At 44.4% G+C, this 16,751-nt stretch overlaps 1 protein-coding gene across 3 annotated transcripts in view; it reads right to left on the minus strand.

Annotated features, from left to right (window-relative positions):
• The window catches only part of LOC149178732 (uncharacterized), a 35,970-nt gene extending 19,732 nt beyond the window's left edge, over positions 1-16,238 (minus strand). The window contains exons 1-6 of one of the 3 annotated variants that reach the window (XM_089420413.1): positions 16,063-16,235; positions 15,806-15,916; positions 15,624-15,695; positions 15,288-15,350; positions 12,527-13,391; positions 12,023-12,431 (exon numbers count right to left, since the gene is read on the minus strand). In XM_089420413.1, the coding sequence (XP_089276539.1) occupies positions 12,151-12,431; positions 12,527-13,391; positions 15,288-15,350; positions 15,624-15,695; positions 15,806-15,907 (1,383 nt within the window). In that variant the 5' untranslated portion in view covers positions 15,908-15,916; positions 16,063-16,235 and the 3' untranslated portion in view covers positions 12,023-12,150. Of the gene's footprint in view, positions 1-12,022; positions 12,432-12,526; positions 13,392-15,287; positions 15,351-15,623; positions 15,696-15,805; positions 15,917-16,062 lie in introns of those variants that run through there. The other 2 variants (XM_089420412.1, XM_089420411.1) reach the window with 2 other exon arrangements.
• Between the last annotated feature and the right edge of the window lie 513 nt (positions 16,239-16,751).

Here is a 16,751-nt window from a genome sequence, read left to right on the forward strand (position 1 = left end):
ATATTCTGAAGAGGAATTTAGCACAACAAGACTAATTTTCTCATTCAGATCAGTAATGATATAAACACTTAGTAGCAAAGATGATAGCTAAACACAACTTTTGTTTATTATTTCACTTTAGTTTTAGTTATTTCCATAAATTTTATTACTAAAATTGTAATAATAAATAGCATATCTAAGGCAATGAGTTGCATAATAGAGTATTTCATAGTATTATAAGATCTATCATAACAAACTATTCTCATGGAATATGTCAATTGGGTTTACCTCAGGTGGTTGAGAAGAATGATTGGGATCCTCCTAACCCAAGTTCAATCCTTGTAAGTGATAATATGAAATTTGATGCAATGGATTTGAGCCTTGTTGTTGAGAAGGAATAATCCCTCGAGGAACAAAACATGTATATTCCTCATTGGTTGTAGGGACCTGGGAGGTCACAAAACAACCCAAGATCACCACTTCTATTTTATTTCACAGCCCCATTCACGATCTTCACGCAGGGATTGTATAAATCAACTCCAAGCACAAGTTTTTTAATTTATTTCAACAACTTTTTATGATGATTACAACACTCTCACAACTCATATTTTCAGGCATACTCTTTTGTTTTTTTCTCTTTATCATAATGTACTTATTTGAACAAGCAATTTTTTTTTCTTGTTTGAGGTGGGTCACAGAACCCATACTATCTATCTTTCTTCTCATGAATGCACCTATAGTGTGCATATGCATAATGTAATTTTATAATTATCTTGATGCATGAAATTATGGTCTTTTTTTTCCTTGGGAAAAAAATGTGTATTCCTCATATGGAATATAAGGGTGTTTTCCACATTAAAAAATAAATAAAATAAATTATTCTCATGGAATATCCAAAGTATTTTACAAATCATGTTGGTATCATAGTAATTTTCTTTAGGGTTTTTATGGATATGTGTCTTGTGACATGGCCCTTGTCATGGCAATTCTAGTGAAGAATTTTCAACCTTTTGGTGAGGTTCATGGCTTGTTACACAGTAATTTGTCACTGTCTCTCTGACAGTCTCCCTACTGTGTCATGAAATTAAATCAGTCATGTTCATGCTCTCTAATCTGGCCAAATGACCCACTTTGCCAAAGTTTTTTCCATCATCGCGACTGTTATTAAAATAACCGCGCTGACGACGCCTGATAGTGCAACTAATGCGCTGCCAGCGCGGAAGCACACGTGTTTTCCGCTCTAGTCGAATTTCACGAGACAGCGCATCCTATGTTTGTATTGAGTCGCGCTGACACAACCCTCTCCGTTATTCAGATGCGATGTCAGCGCTCCAGTGCAGTTATACACTCGCGCTGATCCAGTTTGGGCGAGTTTGTTCTAACAACCAGCCTTCCAGATGACTCCAGACCTGGTTGTTGGCCTTGTAAATGTCGCCCTCCCTTCTATGGCATGTCTGTTCGTCATTTGAGCCACCTTCCTTGGAGATAAGCTCATCCTCCCACCATTCATGGAGACTCCTTCTCCTATTTAAGCCTCTACCATGGCCATGAGCAGCTAGTTTGGATAGTGTGGAATTCATAGTGCTTAGAGTGCTGCTGCTAGTAGGTAGTTGGTGTGACAAGTGTGGATTTGCTAGAGAGCTTAAGGAAGGTTGTGAAGTATTGCTTGTGTGAGAGAGAGTTTTTGTCTTGGGAGATCTACCTCCAAGGGTGAATGCTTAAGAGACTTGCTGGCTGGACCCTCTTGAGAAGGACTCAACGTCAGAACTTTGGTTGTACCTTTCTCTGTTATTGATTAATAATAGATGACTACTATTATGGTTCCATTCTCATTTGTCTTTGTAATGGTTAATGTGAATTACGTCCTTTCTGACTGATGTATAATTGCATTTATTAGATTTCACGCTTGTGTTTGTGTTTCTCTTCGTGTGTGCAGGTATCTATCTACAGGGATCGTGGAAGATCGTGACCGGCCAAAACGAAGGAGCGAGAACGACGTCTCTTCATCAAACAATAGCGTTGGAATCCAAGTAGGTGTTCATTGCCTATCTTTTATTCGCAATTAGGAACCTGCATAGTAGCATTGACTGATTGTTGCTAGACCCATTCTGGGCTAGTAGGGATCGCCTCTATCCGTAGAGGGGATTTACCTCTCCAACAATTTGGCGACTCCACTGGGGAGTTGGCCTTTGTCTCTTTTTGTTCATTCTTGTTTTGAGTTTGATTGTTACTCTCTTTTCAAAAATTGGGGATCAGTTCTCTGCTTTTAGACTTCCTGGTTCAATCTGGGAGGTGTCTTGATTGTTTAAAGAGTTATTGCCTTCGTTTGGGAGCTTTTGGCTTGATTCTGCATGTTTTTTAGCCTCAGCGCGGTTTATATCAAAACAGTCGCTCTGACAGCGCACAGCTGTTTCTTTGACTTCGTGGTCATCGCGCTTGTACGTTAAATAGTCGCGACGGTTCTGGAATCGAACCAGCGCACTTAAGCCGTGTACTTCCGCGCTGACAGCACTTTGTTGCTACGCGTGGTTTCTGGTCAGCGCTTTGCTGCTGCGGGTCACCCGCGCTGATCCTGTAGAATTGAATTTGTCTCAATTTTGCCTCCTGAGCCTGTTGGTTTTACTATCTCCTACTCTTTCCACCTGGTTTATGACCTGATTTCTATTGTTTGAACTGTGAAGCACTTGCTTGCGAAGTCTTGTCGGGCGGATCTTGTTTTGTGTCCTGTGACCTGGTGTTATCGTCCCGTTTTCGCTGGATTGACTTTGTTTTATCACTCGTTCACAAAGATCTGTTACTACTTGCCTTTGCCTTTGCGAAAACCTTCCTCTTTTTGCTTTCTTTGCTTGGTTGTTTAGGTGATTGTCATTGAACCAGTCCTCGGATTGTTTCGATTACTTCTCACTACCCAGACACGGATCACAGCTGCTTGGGTTCAATCGGCTCTTTTCACGCTTGTTGTGTTTTTCATTGAGTGATTTGATTTCTCTTTACTCGGTGTTGCTGTCTCTCAAAATTCATTTTAAGTGCATTGTGCCATTGGAAAAAGAAATCGAACTAATATCTTTTGCATTCAATAGTTAATGGGAAAAAGAGCATTTCATTGATTTGTGTTCTCAAAAGAAAAAGTTTCATTTCTTTGCCATTAGCTGCATTAGATTGTTTGATTGATTGAGTTCATTTTGTTTGATTGAAAACTCTTAACCCTCTCATAGTTAGAATTCATCGAACGAAATGGTATTCTTTGGCATGTAGTTTGCATCTAGGTAATTGTGAGAGATCACACGATAGGGCCTGAAACCGAAACTTAATTCAAGATCAACCATAAAATAAACTGAATAAACCTAAAAACGCATTGGAACTTAACGCAAACATCTAGAGGTCTAGGCTAGAGACGTGTTCCGGCGTCTTTAAACATAGTCACTATTGTTTCACATTACGGTTGGGTGATTCCTCCTTCTGTGACTCGATAGTGGTCTAACACGGATTGTGCTCCCACGTACCGTCGCGTATATAGGGAGGCCCCACTAGGCTTTTATCCTTGATCCATAGGAAGCCGAGTCTGTCGCCTTGCGAACCGTAACGCACCGAACACAGCATTCGGGAAGATTGACTGCAGTACGGAAAGTCCTTGGTTCTCATACGATTGCCAAGGTGTATAAGCAATTTTACGGATTGCTTGGTAAACCCTTTGCCTAGAGTCTCCAGAGTAGTCACTTTTGATCCTTTTCGGACTCCTTAAAAGAAAAGGTGCCAGTGAGCGTCTTGTCACTTCGTGCTCATTAAACATTCGAAGGAGACTAGAGTCATCTTTTCGTCCTTTTCTCGACTCTTGAAACATGAAAAGGTCAAGTTTGGTTCATGTGTCTTAAAAATTTATTCGGCCACGTTAACATCACCTGGTTAGATCTTGTGCGTGTTAGTTTGAGTAAGGTCTTTTATCATTAGATTCCTTTAGGTCTTGTTTGGGGTTTTGTCATCCTAGCTGACCCGTCAACTCTCGTTCCAAGTGATCAAGGTTCTCCATCTTCTGTTGCTCCTGAGGTACCAGTTGTAAGTGATACTCTTCCTGTTATTCCGAGTATCCAACCTATCAACTCTCGTGCCCCGGGCGACGAAGATTACAAAGAAGATTGGAACCCTATCTGGGAGCCTGACGAGGACGATATTCCTGTTACTCCCCCTAGTGTTTCGTCTCCGATGTCTACCTCCCACATGGATGAGACATCTTCTAGCACAGGCGAGACACCTGTGGTGTCGAATGTTGACACTCCCATCCCAGCTACTTCTCCACTCCCCCCGTGTTATTCATCATTGAGGGATAGAGTAGCTGCCAGGACTCCTGCTACAACTATGTGGGATCTTCATGTCACTCCCACCACGGGGCCTTTTGTTTCACAACCCCATACTACACATGTTACCTCAGTTCCTACGAATCCAACTGTTTGTGTAGCATACTCGACTCCGGTCGTTAGTGCCGTAACAGCGTCGTCATCTTCGAACACTGGTGCTGGTTCCCATCACAGTCAAGTGGGTAGTGGCCAGCCGGAACTCTCGCCTAGAGTCATCCACCCTGCACAAAGTGCTCCATTCTCTTCTAGTCCTCTTCCAGGAGGGGGGCCATATGATGCCTATGGACAAGCTGTTCAAGACCCGAACGCGCAAGGTCCACTCTTTTATTACGATTCTACTGGTCAATACCTCCAATATTCTCAAACCTTGCCTCTTCAACCTTTCGTTGAGGTTTCGGTACCATTATCCATTGCTTGGGACTCTAGTACTCACTCTTTTCATGGGGGCCAAGCAATCCCTGCACAGCTTCAAGGACCGCCTAATCAAGGCCAGCCACCTTATGTGCAAGCCCCCCAAGGGCAGCCACTTTATGGCCAGTCTTACCCAGGACAATCTGGGGGCCCACAAGGACAACCCTATCAGGGACAACCTTCGGCCGCTGGTGGTCCATCGTTTACCTATCAGAGTCAACCTTCTGGTTATCCGGGGCAACCCGGTACCCAGCAAGGTTACCCGTCTGGACAACCAGGACAGCCTTACATCCAACAAGGCCAACCTGGTCTCCAGCAGGGTTATCCCTCTGGACAAGCTGGACAAACATCTATTCCGCAAGCTCAACCGGCAGTCCAACAGGGGTATCCTTCTGGGCAAGGGGGGCAGCCTTACGTACAGCAGGGCCAACCCATTGCTCAGTCTAGTCATCCTTCTGGGCAAGGGGGGCAACCCTACGTACAGCAGGGCCAACCCACTGCTCAGTCTATGCATCCTTCCGGGCAAATGGGCCAGCTTTCTACGCAGCAAGGCCAACCCACTGCCCGTCTTAATCATCCTTCTGGACAGGCTGGCCAACCTCAAGGTCAACCAGCCGTCCAGCCTGCTCGACCATCTGTTCCGCAAGGACAACCCTTGGTTGCTCAAGGACAACCTGGCACCCAGCAAGCACATCCTTCTGGGCAAACAGGTCCATCCCAAACCCAACCAGGCCAACCTTCCGGCCAGATGGTCCCAGCCCAACCTGTTCAAGGACATCTTTCTGGGCCCCAAACTCAAATGGGTTATCAGATGCAAGGTGGGCCACGGCCTCAACCTTCTTACCAAGCACAGCCTTCTTATTAGGCTCAGTATGGGGCTCAGCAAATGTATGGCTACCAGCAACCCCAGGGGCAAACTCAGTTTACCCCGTATCAAAATTATCAACAAACGCAGGTCACTCCTTACCAAAATTATCAGTACGTTGCACCTGCAGGTCAAGTTGCTAATCCATGGGGTGCTGGGGGGCAGACCCAGGGTCAATTGTCTGCATATGGACAAAATCCATATGGACAAAATCCATATGGACAAAATCCGTATGGACAGAATACATATGGACAGAACCCCTACGGGCAAAGTCCTTATGGGCCAGGCCCCTTTGGGCCAGGCCCATCTGGATAGAGTCCATGGGGGCAACCGCCACCTGGTTGGAACCTCGGTACTGCCTCTCTTCCACAGCCACAAATGTCCTTTAACCCTCAGTTGCCTTTCTTAGCGACGTTGGAACTTCCAGATGTGTCCAAGTTAACGAATGACCCCATTCTGCATAATCCGTATTGGCCACCAGTTCCAACTAAAATACCCGGTGATTGTCCAAAATTTGATGGCAAAGCTGGTGAAGATCCTCAAGCCCATGTCATGAGCTATCACCTCTGGTGTTCATCGAACTCATGGCTTGATGACTCTATCCGGCTCCGCCTCTTTCAAAGAACTCTCACCGGCTCAGCCGCTAAGTGGTATATTGAGCTGAATCGCGGCACGTTTCAAGATTTCAACTCGCTGGCTATGGCATTCCTAACTCATTTTCAGTTACCCATTCGGTATGAGACAGGGACACATCTCCTCACGTCTCTCAAACAGGACACGGCTACGCATATATCTGATCATATACATGAATGGAGAAGGCGTCGTCGCTTGATCAAGTTCTGGATTCCTGATCAACTCCTGACCGATTGGTTCACAACTTCCTTTGTCCCTGCAATTGCGCGAGACATCGCCATGGGAGCTTGTGTAACTGAAGAGCAAGCTATCGCGCGTGCTCAGTACCTTGACTTAGTGTACTCTCAGTCGGGTACTTTATATGATTATTTGCCAGACGCCCCGAGGCCTGGACAATCCAAGGCTCCGCCAAAACCATCTGTTGACGGAGTCATTGGCTCTGTAAACTCGTCATCAAAGAAATCGGCCGCGAACCCTGGGAAGCAAAAACAGAACGCTTCTAATGGAAATGCTTCTCAGGGCCAATCTAATTCTGGAAGTACCTCCGAGGTAAACGTCGTTCAGTCCACCGCGGCGGATAAATCCTCAAAAGGGAAAAAGAAAGGGAAAGCTAAAGATAAATCCAGACAGCCCAAGCAGGATTCCCCTAAGCCTCCACCCGAGGAAGGAGCTAAACGAAAACCTAAGTATCCTTGTCTTATCTGTGACGAGGATCACTACACTAAGGACTGCCCAAGGCGATCCGAAGTTAGTCGGTTATTGAAAGGTGCTCCTGGGACTCCTGTCGTGCTTAAAGAACCTTTCCCTTCCCAGCAGACTCAAATGGTGGCAGACCCGTCTCAACCCTCTTCCTCGTTCGGCTCTCAAGTGTTCATGGCTGGAACGATTCCCATCCATGTTTCTACTCGAGCAAAAGAATATCCATCTCATGCCGGGAAAGAGCCGGAGGTCCCCTCCAGCGCTCCTCCGTCCAGTTCTGGTCCTCTCCACATCGAAAGGCCCAGCGCTGAGACGATCCCCCGACCCCCTCCAAAAGGTGTACTCCGGAAGTCGTCTTACAACCCTAATGCTCGTGCTGCCCAGCATTATAGCATTGTTGAGGACTTAGCTCAGGCTCCGTCTGCTATGTCCGCTCTAGAAGTCCTCCAGAGCTGCCCCTCCCAGAGGAAGTCCTTGCTATCAGCTATTGGTGGCATCGACCCGGCTGATTCAGATTTGATTTCTTTTGATCTCGAGGGTTTTACACAGAGACTGCCTCACCAAGTCGCTTTCCTTATACAGGTCATCATCAATGGCAAAACGATTCATCGTACGGTCATTGATGAAGGTGCCTCAACTTGCATCATGTCTGTTGCTTGCTGGAAGGCTATTGGTTCTCCTACTTTGAGTCAATCTCCTACCACGTTAGAAGCTTTCGATGGAAGAGAGTCCCGTCCTTACGGTATCCCCCAACGCTTGCCCATCTCTTTGGAAGGGAAGACGGTAGAAGTGGAGGTCGAAGTTGTTGACGCCAATTTTACCTACAACCTCCTCCTCGAACGGAGCTGGACATACGCCATGCAAGCCGTGGCTTCCTCCCTGTTCCGTGTCATTCGTTTCCCTCACCAAGGGAAGATTGTCACAGTGGACCAACTCTCCTTCTTCGCCTCTTCTTCTGAAGGTAATGTGCCATTCGTGGAGCATACCTCTAAGTCATTCGAGAGCGTGGGTGCCGGACTTTTCAAAGATCCCACTTTAATGGGAGTCTTTCCCCTCCCACCTCCGAATCTCGCCCCTATTAACATGATCTCTGTACGCTCTGATCCGTGGGTTCTTCCTCCCGCTAATCAGGAAGACTCTTGGGGTGATATGATGCCGTTGAGTCCTGCCGAGCTCAACTACGTCGAAATCGTCGCTGCATCGGCTCCCCCTGCTGAACCTGCTCTCCCGAGCAGTGTTCCCGATTCATATGTTCATTTCCCTTGGCTAGGAGATGAGGCTACTTCGGATCCATTGAAGGAAATATTTCCTTCCGATGAAGCCATCATAGAGACAATGTCTCTCGAAGAGCTCCCTTGGTCAGATCACCACCACCGCTCTTCGTTTCTCCCTCCCCATCCGGAAATGATCGCATGTCTCGAGCGGTTTGCTTCGTGTGTCCCATCCCCGCCCCTCCAAACACCTATTCAGCTTTATCAAGTGTCTTCTGAGGGCAATATGGGAAACATCACGCAAACCCAACCTATCGACATCTCTGTGAAACCAGGGATTGTCGAGCACATTCATATCGGAGTCACTTGCACTCCAGAGGAAGTTCAACTCTACACTGCTCTATTTCGCGAATTTCGTGATGTCTTCGCATGGTCCTATGAGGAAATGCCCGGCATCGACCCTAGTATAGTGGTGCACGAAATACCTACGTATCCAGGTGCTAAGCCTGTTCGTCAGCGCTTACGCCCTGTGCACCCCCGAAAGGCCGCAGCTATCAAAGCAGAGGTCGAAAAGCTTCTCAAGGCCGATTTTATTTACCTCATCCCACTTACGGATTGGGTTTCTAATATAGTCCCTGTGAATAAAAAGCAGGGTACTATCCAAGTCTGTGTTGATTACCGTGATATCAATCGTGCCTGTCCGAAGGATAACTTCCCTACACCCTTCATCGATCAGCTTATTGATGAGTGTGCAGGAAGCGAAATTTACTCGTTTATGGACGGCTTCTCTGGCTATAACCAGATCAACATTGCACCAACGGATCAACATAAGACGGCTTTTATCTGTCCTTGGGGCACTTTCGCCTATAAGAAGCTCCCTTTCGGTCTAAAGAATGTCGGCGCTACGTTTCAACGTGCAATGTCTTATGCCTTTCATGACATTCGTCACATTGTACAGCCGTATCTGGATGACCTCCCAGCTCATTCAGCCAAGCGTCAGGACCATCCCTCTCATCTTCGCGAAATTTTTCTCCGCTGTCGACACTACCGCATTAGGCTCAATCCTCATAAGTGTGTCTTCTGCGTAGAATCAGGCCGACTACTCGGGTTCATCGTCTCCCGAGAAGGCATCCGTCTGGATCCCCTCAAAGTTGAGGCCATCCTGAATCTTCCTCCCCCTGCCTCTTTGCAGCAATTGCAGAGCTTGCAGGGCAAAGCGAATTTTCTTAGACGATTCATTCCGAATTATGCCGAGGTGGCTAAGGGTTTCACACGGTTATTAAAGCGAGACACACCCTTTCGTTGGGATGCTATCGCTCAGGAGTCTTTCGAGCGACTCAAGGACCTCCTTGTCTCGGCTCCACTCTTAAGACCTCCGAACTACCACCGTGATTATACTCTCTATCTAGCTGCCGCTGACACCACCATCGGCATGGTTCTGGTGCAGGATGATGATGACGGCAATGAGCACGTTATCTATTACCTTAGTCGCAACCTCTTGGATACGGAAACTCGTTACGCTTATGTTGAGAAGTTGGCATTGGTTGCTGTCTGCGTCGTCCAACGTTTTCGGCACTATATCCTGTTGCGCACCACGACTGTGATTTTTGACTGCAACCCAATGACGTACATCTTGTCGCGTCAGTTGCTGGGGGGCAAATACTCAAAATGGATCGTAATCCTCCAAGAGTTTGACTTGGAATTTACTGCTGCCAAGTCTAAGAAGTCTCTGGTCTTTGCAGAATTGCTCTGTTCTTTGCCATCTCCTTCTGCACCATCTCGTTCGGAAGAGCATATCCCAGATGAAACGTTGTTTCTAATCAGTACCCTCGACCCTTGGTATGGGGACATCATCGTATACTTGCAGACGTCTTCCTTCCGTCCCAATGTATCGAAAGACACTCGACGGAGGATTCGTCATCAATCTCAACCCTATCGCATCATTGGCGATACCCTGTACCGCTTCGGCGCTGATTCTGTTCTCCGCCGATGTTTGACTCTCAAGGAGGCTGAGCGGGTGTTAAATGACTGCCACTCCGGTGCTTGTGGCGGCCACATGTCCGGATATGCCACCACCCAGAAAATCCTCCGTGCTGGTTATTTCTGGCCTTCTATCTTCAAGGATTGCATCCTTGCCGTCCGTGCATGCCATGAATGCCAGATCTACCACCGGAAAATGCGTGCACCTCCTACACCACTGCACCCTGTTGTTACCGTAGGTCCGTTTGCCAAATGGGGCATCGATTATACATCCTGTAACCCTCGTTCGACCGAGGGGCATGGGTATATTATCGTTGCCGTGGATTATTTCACCAAATGGGCTGAAGCGATGCCTACATTGAACGAAGACGGTCACACAGCGGCGCAGTTTTTGTTTAATCATGTAATTACTCGATTTGGAGTCCCCCAGGCTATCGTCACGGATCACGGAAAACATTTCCGTAATTACATGATGACGGAACTAACAACCCAACTAGGCTTGCGTCAAGATAGTTCGACGCCGTACTACCCTCAATCCAATGGCCATGTAGAAGCCGTGAACAAAGTTTTGATCACAATGCTCCAACGTACCATTGGTACACACAAGTCTAATTGGCATCTGATGCTGTTCCCCGCCTTGTGGACTTACCGGACCTCTGTGAAGGACGCCACCGGTTTCACTCCTTTTCAGCTAGTTTATGGACTGGAGGCCACCCTTCCTGTTGAATGTGAGATTCCTTCGTTAAATTTAGCTGTCGAGTTGCTTCCCAACACCACTCCGGTGGAGGAGCCCCTTCTTTATTTAGAACAGCTAGACGAGACCCGTCGCTTAGCTTCTCTAGCTATCGAAGCACAAAAGAAGAGAGTTAAGGCTCACTTCAACAATACCATTCAATCTCGTTCCTTTGTTGAGGGAGATCTAGTACTGCTCTATGATCAAGCTAAAGATAAGCTAGGGGCAGGTAAATTCGAATCCATGTGGCTAGGCCCCTATATTGTGAAGAGAGTTTTGCAGAAGGGCGCATATGAGCTGATTGACTACGAAGGAAATCCTCTTAACAAGCCCCGCAACGGGCTTTATTTGAAAAAATACTATGCATGATTTCGTGCACCTAGTTTGTACATACGTGTGTTTTTAGCAAGTGTGTTATGTGTGCATGATTTCACGTTTTGCTTTGGTGTGAAGGCGTGTTTGCCTCTTATTGTGTTTTCTGCTCCTTGTGCAGATGTCCAATGCACCTTATGTTGGTTTCACTAATGGCGCCTGCCGTAGCACTTGCAATTTGTCTTCTGCGGCGTGGGCAATCTATGATCCTCATGGTGAGTTGATAGACCTTCAAGGTGTGTGCTTGGGTCGTACCACTAACAATGTTGCCGAATACAGTGCTGTAATTGAGTTACTAGCCGAAGCAGTTGATCTCGGCATTCATGCAATGGTGGTGAACCTGGACTCTCAACTTGTCGTCCATCAACTCAATGGGCGATATTCCGTCAGAGACCAACGCATTCTAAGGTTGTATTTACGTGTAAAATTGTTAAAAAGGAATTTTGATTACATCACATATCAACACATTCCGAGACGATTAAACACATTAACTAATGCATTGGCAAACCATGTATTAGACAGACATTTGCGTAATAGATAAACATCATACAAGAAGACATAGAAAGCATAATAAGACCATAGAATAAGCATATGTAAATAAATCATTTTCCAAGCATAGTTTGCATGTGTGTTGTGTGTGCTTTTAAGCTTGCATTAAAAAATTAAAATATGTGGGTCGTGTGTTATGCAACTGATACATGAGATTACATTTGTATTAAACATTTGCATAGCATATAAAAAACATCATCATATGTAAAAGATCCATCCAAAATCGGTATATATATATATATATATATCGTGTGGCGCACTAAGGCGCTCAAAAATAAGTGTATATGTCTAGATAAGGCCGATGTCCTCAGTACATCTGAGACGCGTGTCTCTCAAAAAACATCAGTGGAAATAAAACCTAGATGTCTACTGTGGTGGGTTATGCTCTCTGTAGCATACAACTGCCCGTGCCACCCGCCTCAAAAGGCGGTGCATCCTGGGTTCTACCCCCACTGTGTGAATCTGAGATGCTATGGGGACCTCCTCTATCCCCTGGTAATCTGGAACCCCCGCCAGTAAGCCCTCGAGGTTCTGTATCACAGTCTCCGTCGTATTGACTCCTGGGGGAGCCAGGGCCAGGACTCCAGCGCCCTGTCCCTCTCTCCGTGCCTCTGGGGCTAGACCAAGGGGTCTCGTGGGTCCCACATCTGCATACCATAGCATTCATCATAAAGACATGTACATGAAAAATTAAAAAACATTACAAAAGATAAAAAATTAAAAAAGAGATCAAGTGGCTTACCACCATCGTCCCAATGCTCTCCCGCAGGCAGTGGCATGTCTGGATCACCGCGGAAGTCTATGCCAGCATATGGCCAGTCCTCTACAAAAATAACCTGCCGATCCAGCCACTCTCGAAAATATACACCCCATGCCACTGGGCGTCCGCCACCTCCGCGCGGCATGACATGGCCCCATCGACTAGCCCTCGTCTCTCGAGGACCTCTGGGTGGATCCACGACCATGTCCTGCAGCTGTAATGCCGGCACCCGCTCCAGCATGAGCGGGACCAAAATGGACCCGTAGCCAAACTGTTTCGACTCACCGCGTCGACAGTTGCTCAATTGTCTCTTCATGCTGATTGTTACTGCTGCTGCCCAGTTGAATATGGTGGGCTGTAAACACTCGAGAGCTAATAGTAGATGGGTCTTTGAGGCCTCGTGATTGGCCAAACAGCCCGCTGCTCGGGTCACCAGGAAGAGTATGGTTCGAAGGACGATGTCCTCCACTGTGGGAATACTTACCTTCCCACTCCGTGTTTTGCGTGCCTGTGGGCACACCCGAGCCATCAGCATATCAAGGGTTTCACCGCTGGGTCGTTGCCCCTCCAAAATGGGCATCTCACCTCGACGTGATAACCCGGTCAAAAAATAAATATCCGTGGAATCAAACTCGATATCACGACCTCGAATCGTAAACTTTCCATCAACAGGATTCCAGGCTCTGATTAGAAACTCGAGTAGATCAGGTTGTGCTCGCAAGCGTGGAGTGAGGAAAAATTTGAGCAACCCGCATGCCCGCATTGCATTACGACACCCAGCATCGGCATAAGCCGCTATATCCTCGTTATCGTGAGCTCTCTCTTGCCAAACAAATGCCATTTTGTCCTGCATGACCACAAAAAACTATTAGAACCCTAACCATTGAAGTTTATAAGTTCAAATTGATAAAAAATATAATTTCACGGCATCAGCACGACTGTTTTTAAAACAGTCACGCTGATCATGGCGCCCTTTGTTTTTTTCATTGGATCAGCACAGATATTGCATTTGAGACAACAAAAAATAAAGAAGGATTAACTTGGTCCATTGACTGTCTGACACACATGTTTGGCTTCTCTCCTTGGAACTTGATGAATGTTTTAGCCACACTGTGTGTTTACACTGCCATTTGCAAACATGGGGGGTTGTCTTGCAAGTACCGAGGGAATAATATTTCATGGGAATAATTTATGGATGCATCTAATGCAGAATTGATTGCAAAACAAGAAATTTGGGCTGCCACAAATCCTTATCAAAAGAACTAGGCCTTTGATTATGCTAATGGAGACATGTATAAATGGAAATGCCACTAGAGAATACTTGCACGAAAATTTGATCTAAAACCATTACCATATGAGGGTGAAGGGTTCAGTCTGGATGAAGCAATGAAAGACAAAGGTTTGGTCTAAAATGCAATTTTTAATGAAAGTAAGCTCTTGCATTGAGCACTTGGGAAGGAAGTTGCACATGCCTTTGTTTTAAAAAGATTGTTTGATTGTATTACATTTAACATTAAGATTTCTTTTTTTCATTCAAATTTGGCTATAGTTAGATCATCTAACATATCACATTTTTTTCATCTATGCTCTTTTTCCATATGCGCCACTGACTTACGGCGTTTCCTTTGCAACATCTGGTGCAAATGCTAATTTAATTTTTGTGATAAAGAAAAAAAATGAGTATTAATGAACATGGCAAATGGTGCACCATAAATTACTTCAACAATTAAAACTCCAACGAGCTCAACTCATGAACAAGAAAGATTTTTCATCAAATGAAATAAATGAAGAAAAAGACGAGTGAAAATAGGAAATAAATGGAAAAAAGATGAAAAAAATAAGAAACATATAAGACCAATTAGAGATTGTGATAACACACGTATAGTCCTACGCTAGCTCAACGTTCAGACCTGGAGACTTTGCAAGTACATTCTGCAAAATATCCTACCTTTTTTTTCTATCGGCTTTCTTGATTAAGTGAAGATAGTGAGAGATTGAATAAAACAATATCTTCTTTTATTATTATCTGCATTAGCGTTCAAACCATACTACAAGAGTGTTCTGTGGCTTTTCACACAGGCATACTGCTAATAAGCAATACAATCAAAAACCTTTATTTATTCATGTTTTGTGGCCTTGCACACAGGCATACTGCTAATAAGCAATAGAATCAAAAATTTATATTTATTCGGTTTTCTTGATTAAGTGAAGATCGTGAGAGATAGAATGAACCAAGTCCCTTCTTTTATTATTATCTGCCTTAGCGTTCAAAACCATACTATAAGAGTGTTTCGTGGCCTTGCACACAGGCATACCGCTGATAAGCAATACAATCAAAAATATTGGGGAAATTCAGAAAAGGGTGAAAAAAAAATAAAAATGAAACGAAATTTGCTGATTAATTTCGAGGAAGAAATAGCTTGTAATACAATACATGTATTTTCAATCTACCTTCGAAACCGGTAACTAATATCCCATAACTTCACCAATTCATAGAAAGGAATATCAATTTCGACAAGATAAACAGAGATCATCTACAAATTTTCAGAAGGCAAAATACCATATGAGATTAGAATCATAACAATCAAAAAAAATAATCGATGATGGAATGTCGAGAATGTAAACATAGCGTCAAAAAGGATTAACTCTAAATTATTCCCTATTGTTATAATTATATCAGCAGGAACAGGGGCCAAAACATTAGTAAATTGAGCATAACTAGAGTCATAATTTTGGGAACTACCTGCTCCATCTGTATGTCCGGATCTCCTCTCGGCATTTGACCAACCCTCCCCATTATATATTCCTGCGATTTCAAATCCAAAACATTGTACGTTTGTCAAAGTGTATTCGTGATCAGATTGTTCCAGTTAACCGTAAAAGGACTGAGATTTAACCATTCGGCTTAAAAAGACAGATTTTACTGTAAAAAAACTACTCTTTTTTTCAAAGCTGGCCAACCCAAATGAATGCAGGAAAACATGATTATCAACGAATTGCCAGTTCAGAATTTTCATGGACCATATATATATCATGTTAATTAATTAAAAAGAAATAGGGAAATAACAAGTCATGAAACCTGATTGCACAATTCACATATCGAATCTCCCTTTTGATGGGACCAACGCTCGATGCATTTCCTGTGAGCATACTGCGGAGCGAAAAAACAAATGTTTCGCATCAACCAGTTAACCCTGGACCTTTCATTCAGCAAAGATGACAACATACAAACCACTCTTATCTATTCCCTAAACCCTGTACCTTCAAGGTGCCAGAACAAGCACAGGGAATCTCCAAATTTCTTTTTGTGTCCTCCTCTTGACAAATACGGCACTCAGCCATTGTGACACCTCTGCAATTCATTGGTGATTTCTGTTTAAAAGACAAAATAGCAGACGTTACTAGGAACTGGAACTGTTCTTCAAAACTTTTAAAGAGGAAATAATGATCACAATATAATAAAAAAAAACCAAAGAAAGTGCAACTCTGCAAATAATTCTCAGACAGAGAGTCGGTACCAGTATGATACTGGTCAAGAGAGCCAAAATTGCCTCCCCTCTTCACCAGTAGCGTCTGGGGCATCTACGGATTTCCAAGCATCGGCAATGTAGGGCTCCAAGGATAAGCACCGAGCAATAAAAGGCCTCGCAATTTACCCACGGAATGGCGCGATAATTGCCACGGAATGGCGGGATATAAATTTTTAAAACAACCAAAAATAATATAGAGGTTAAATAGTGTACAATATAATGCTTGAATTTAAATTGGGGACTCTTTTTTAATATATCTCTTATAATAGTTATTAAGTCAAAGATTATAGAAGTTAAATGTTAATAAAGTTTAAAAACAAGTAGAGCACTATCTCTTAGTTACTGAATAAAAAATTATAAAAGTTATATGTTAATGATGCTTTAAAGGCGAGTGGTGCATTATCTTTTAGTTAATAAGATGGACATTAACTTCAGTCTATTTCTTCATACATCATTTACAGTTGTGCATGTAAGCACAAGGATTAATCATAAATCGTGAAAAGATGGAGCTCTATAGAATACGCGGGGTTTAGCTTCATGTGGTTTTGGCTTGGTCCAAAGCTAATATCTCACTCACCCTACTCTACATAAGGCATAACAATATGGTCTTTCATGTCATTTTAGGAGACTTGCAATTCTATTTGTGGCTTCTAGTTATATGGTTTTCTTTCTTTTTA

Source organism: Pinus tabuliformis, chromosome 4_1, assembly GCF_031772625.1.
Source record: "Pinus tabuliformis cultivar Carrire ecotype Pingquan chromosome 4_1, CPIR1, whole genome shotgun sequence".
NCBI classification, from domain to species: Eukaryota; Viridiplantae; Streptophyta; class Pinopsida; order Pinales; family Pinaceae; genus Pinus; species Pinus tabuliformis.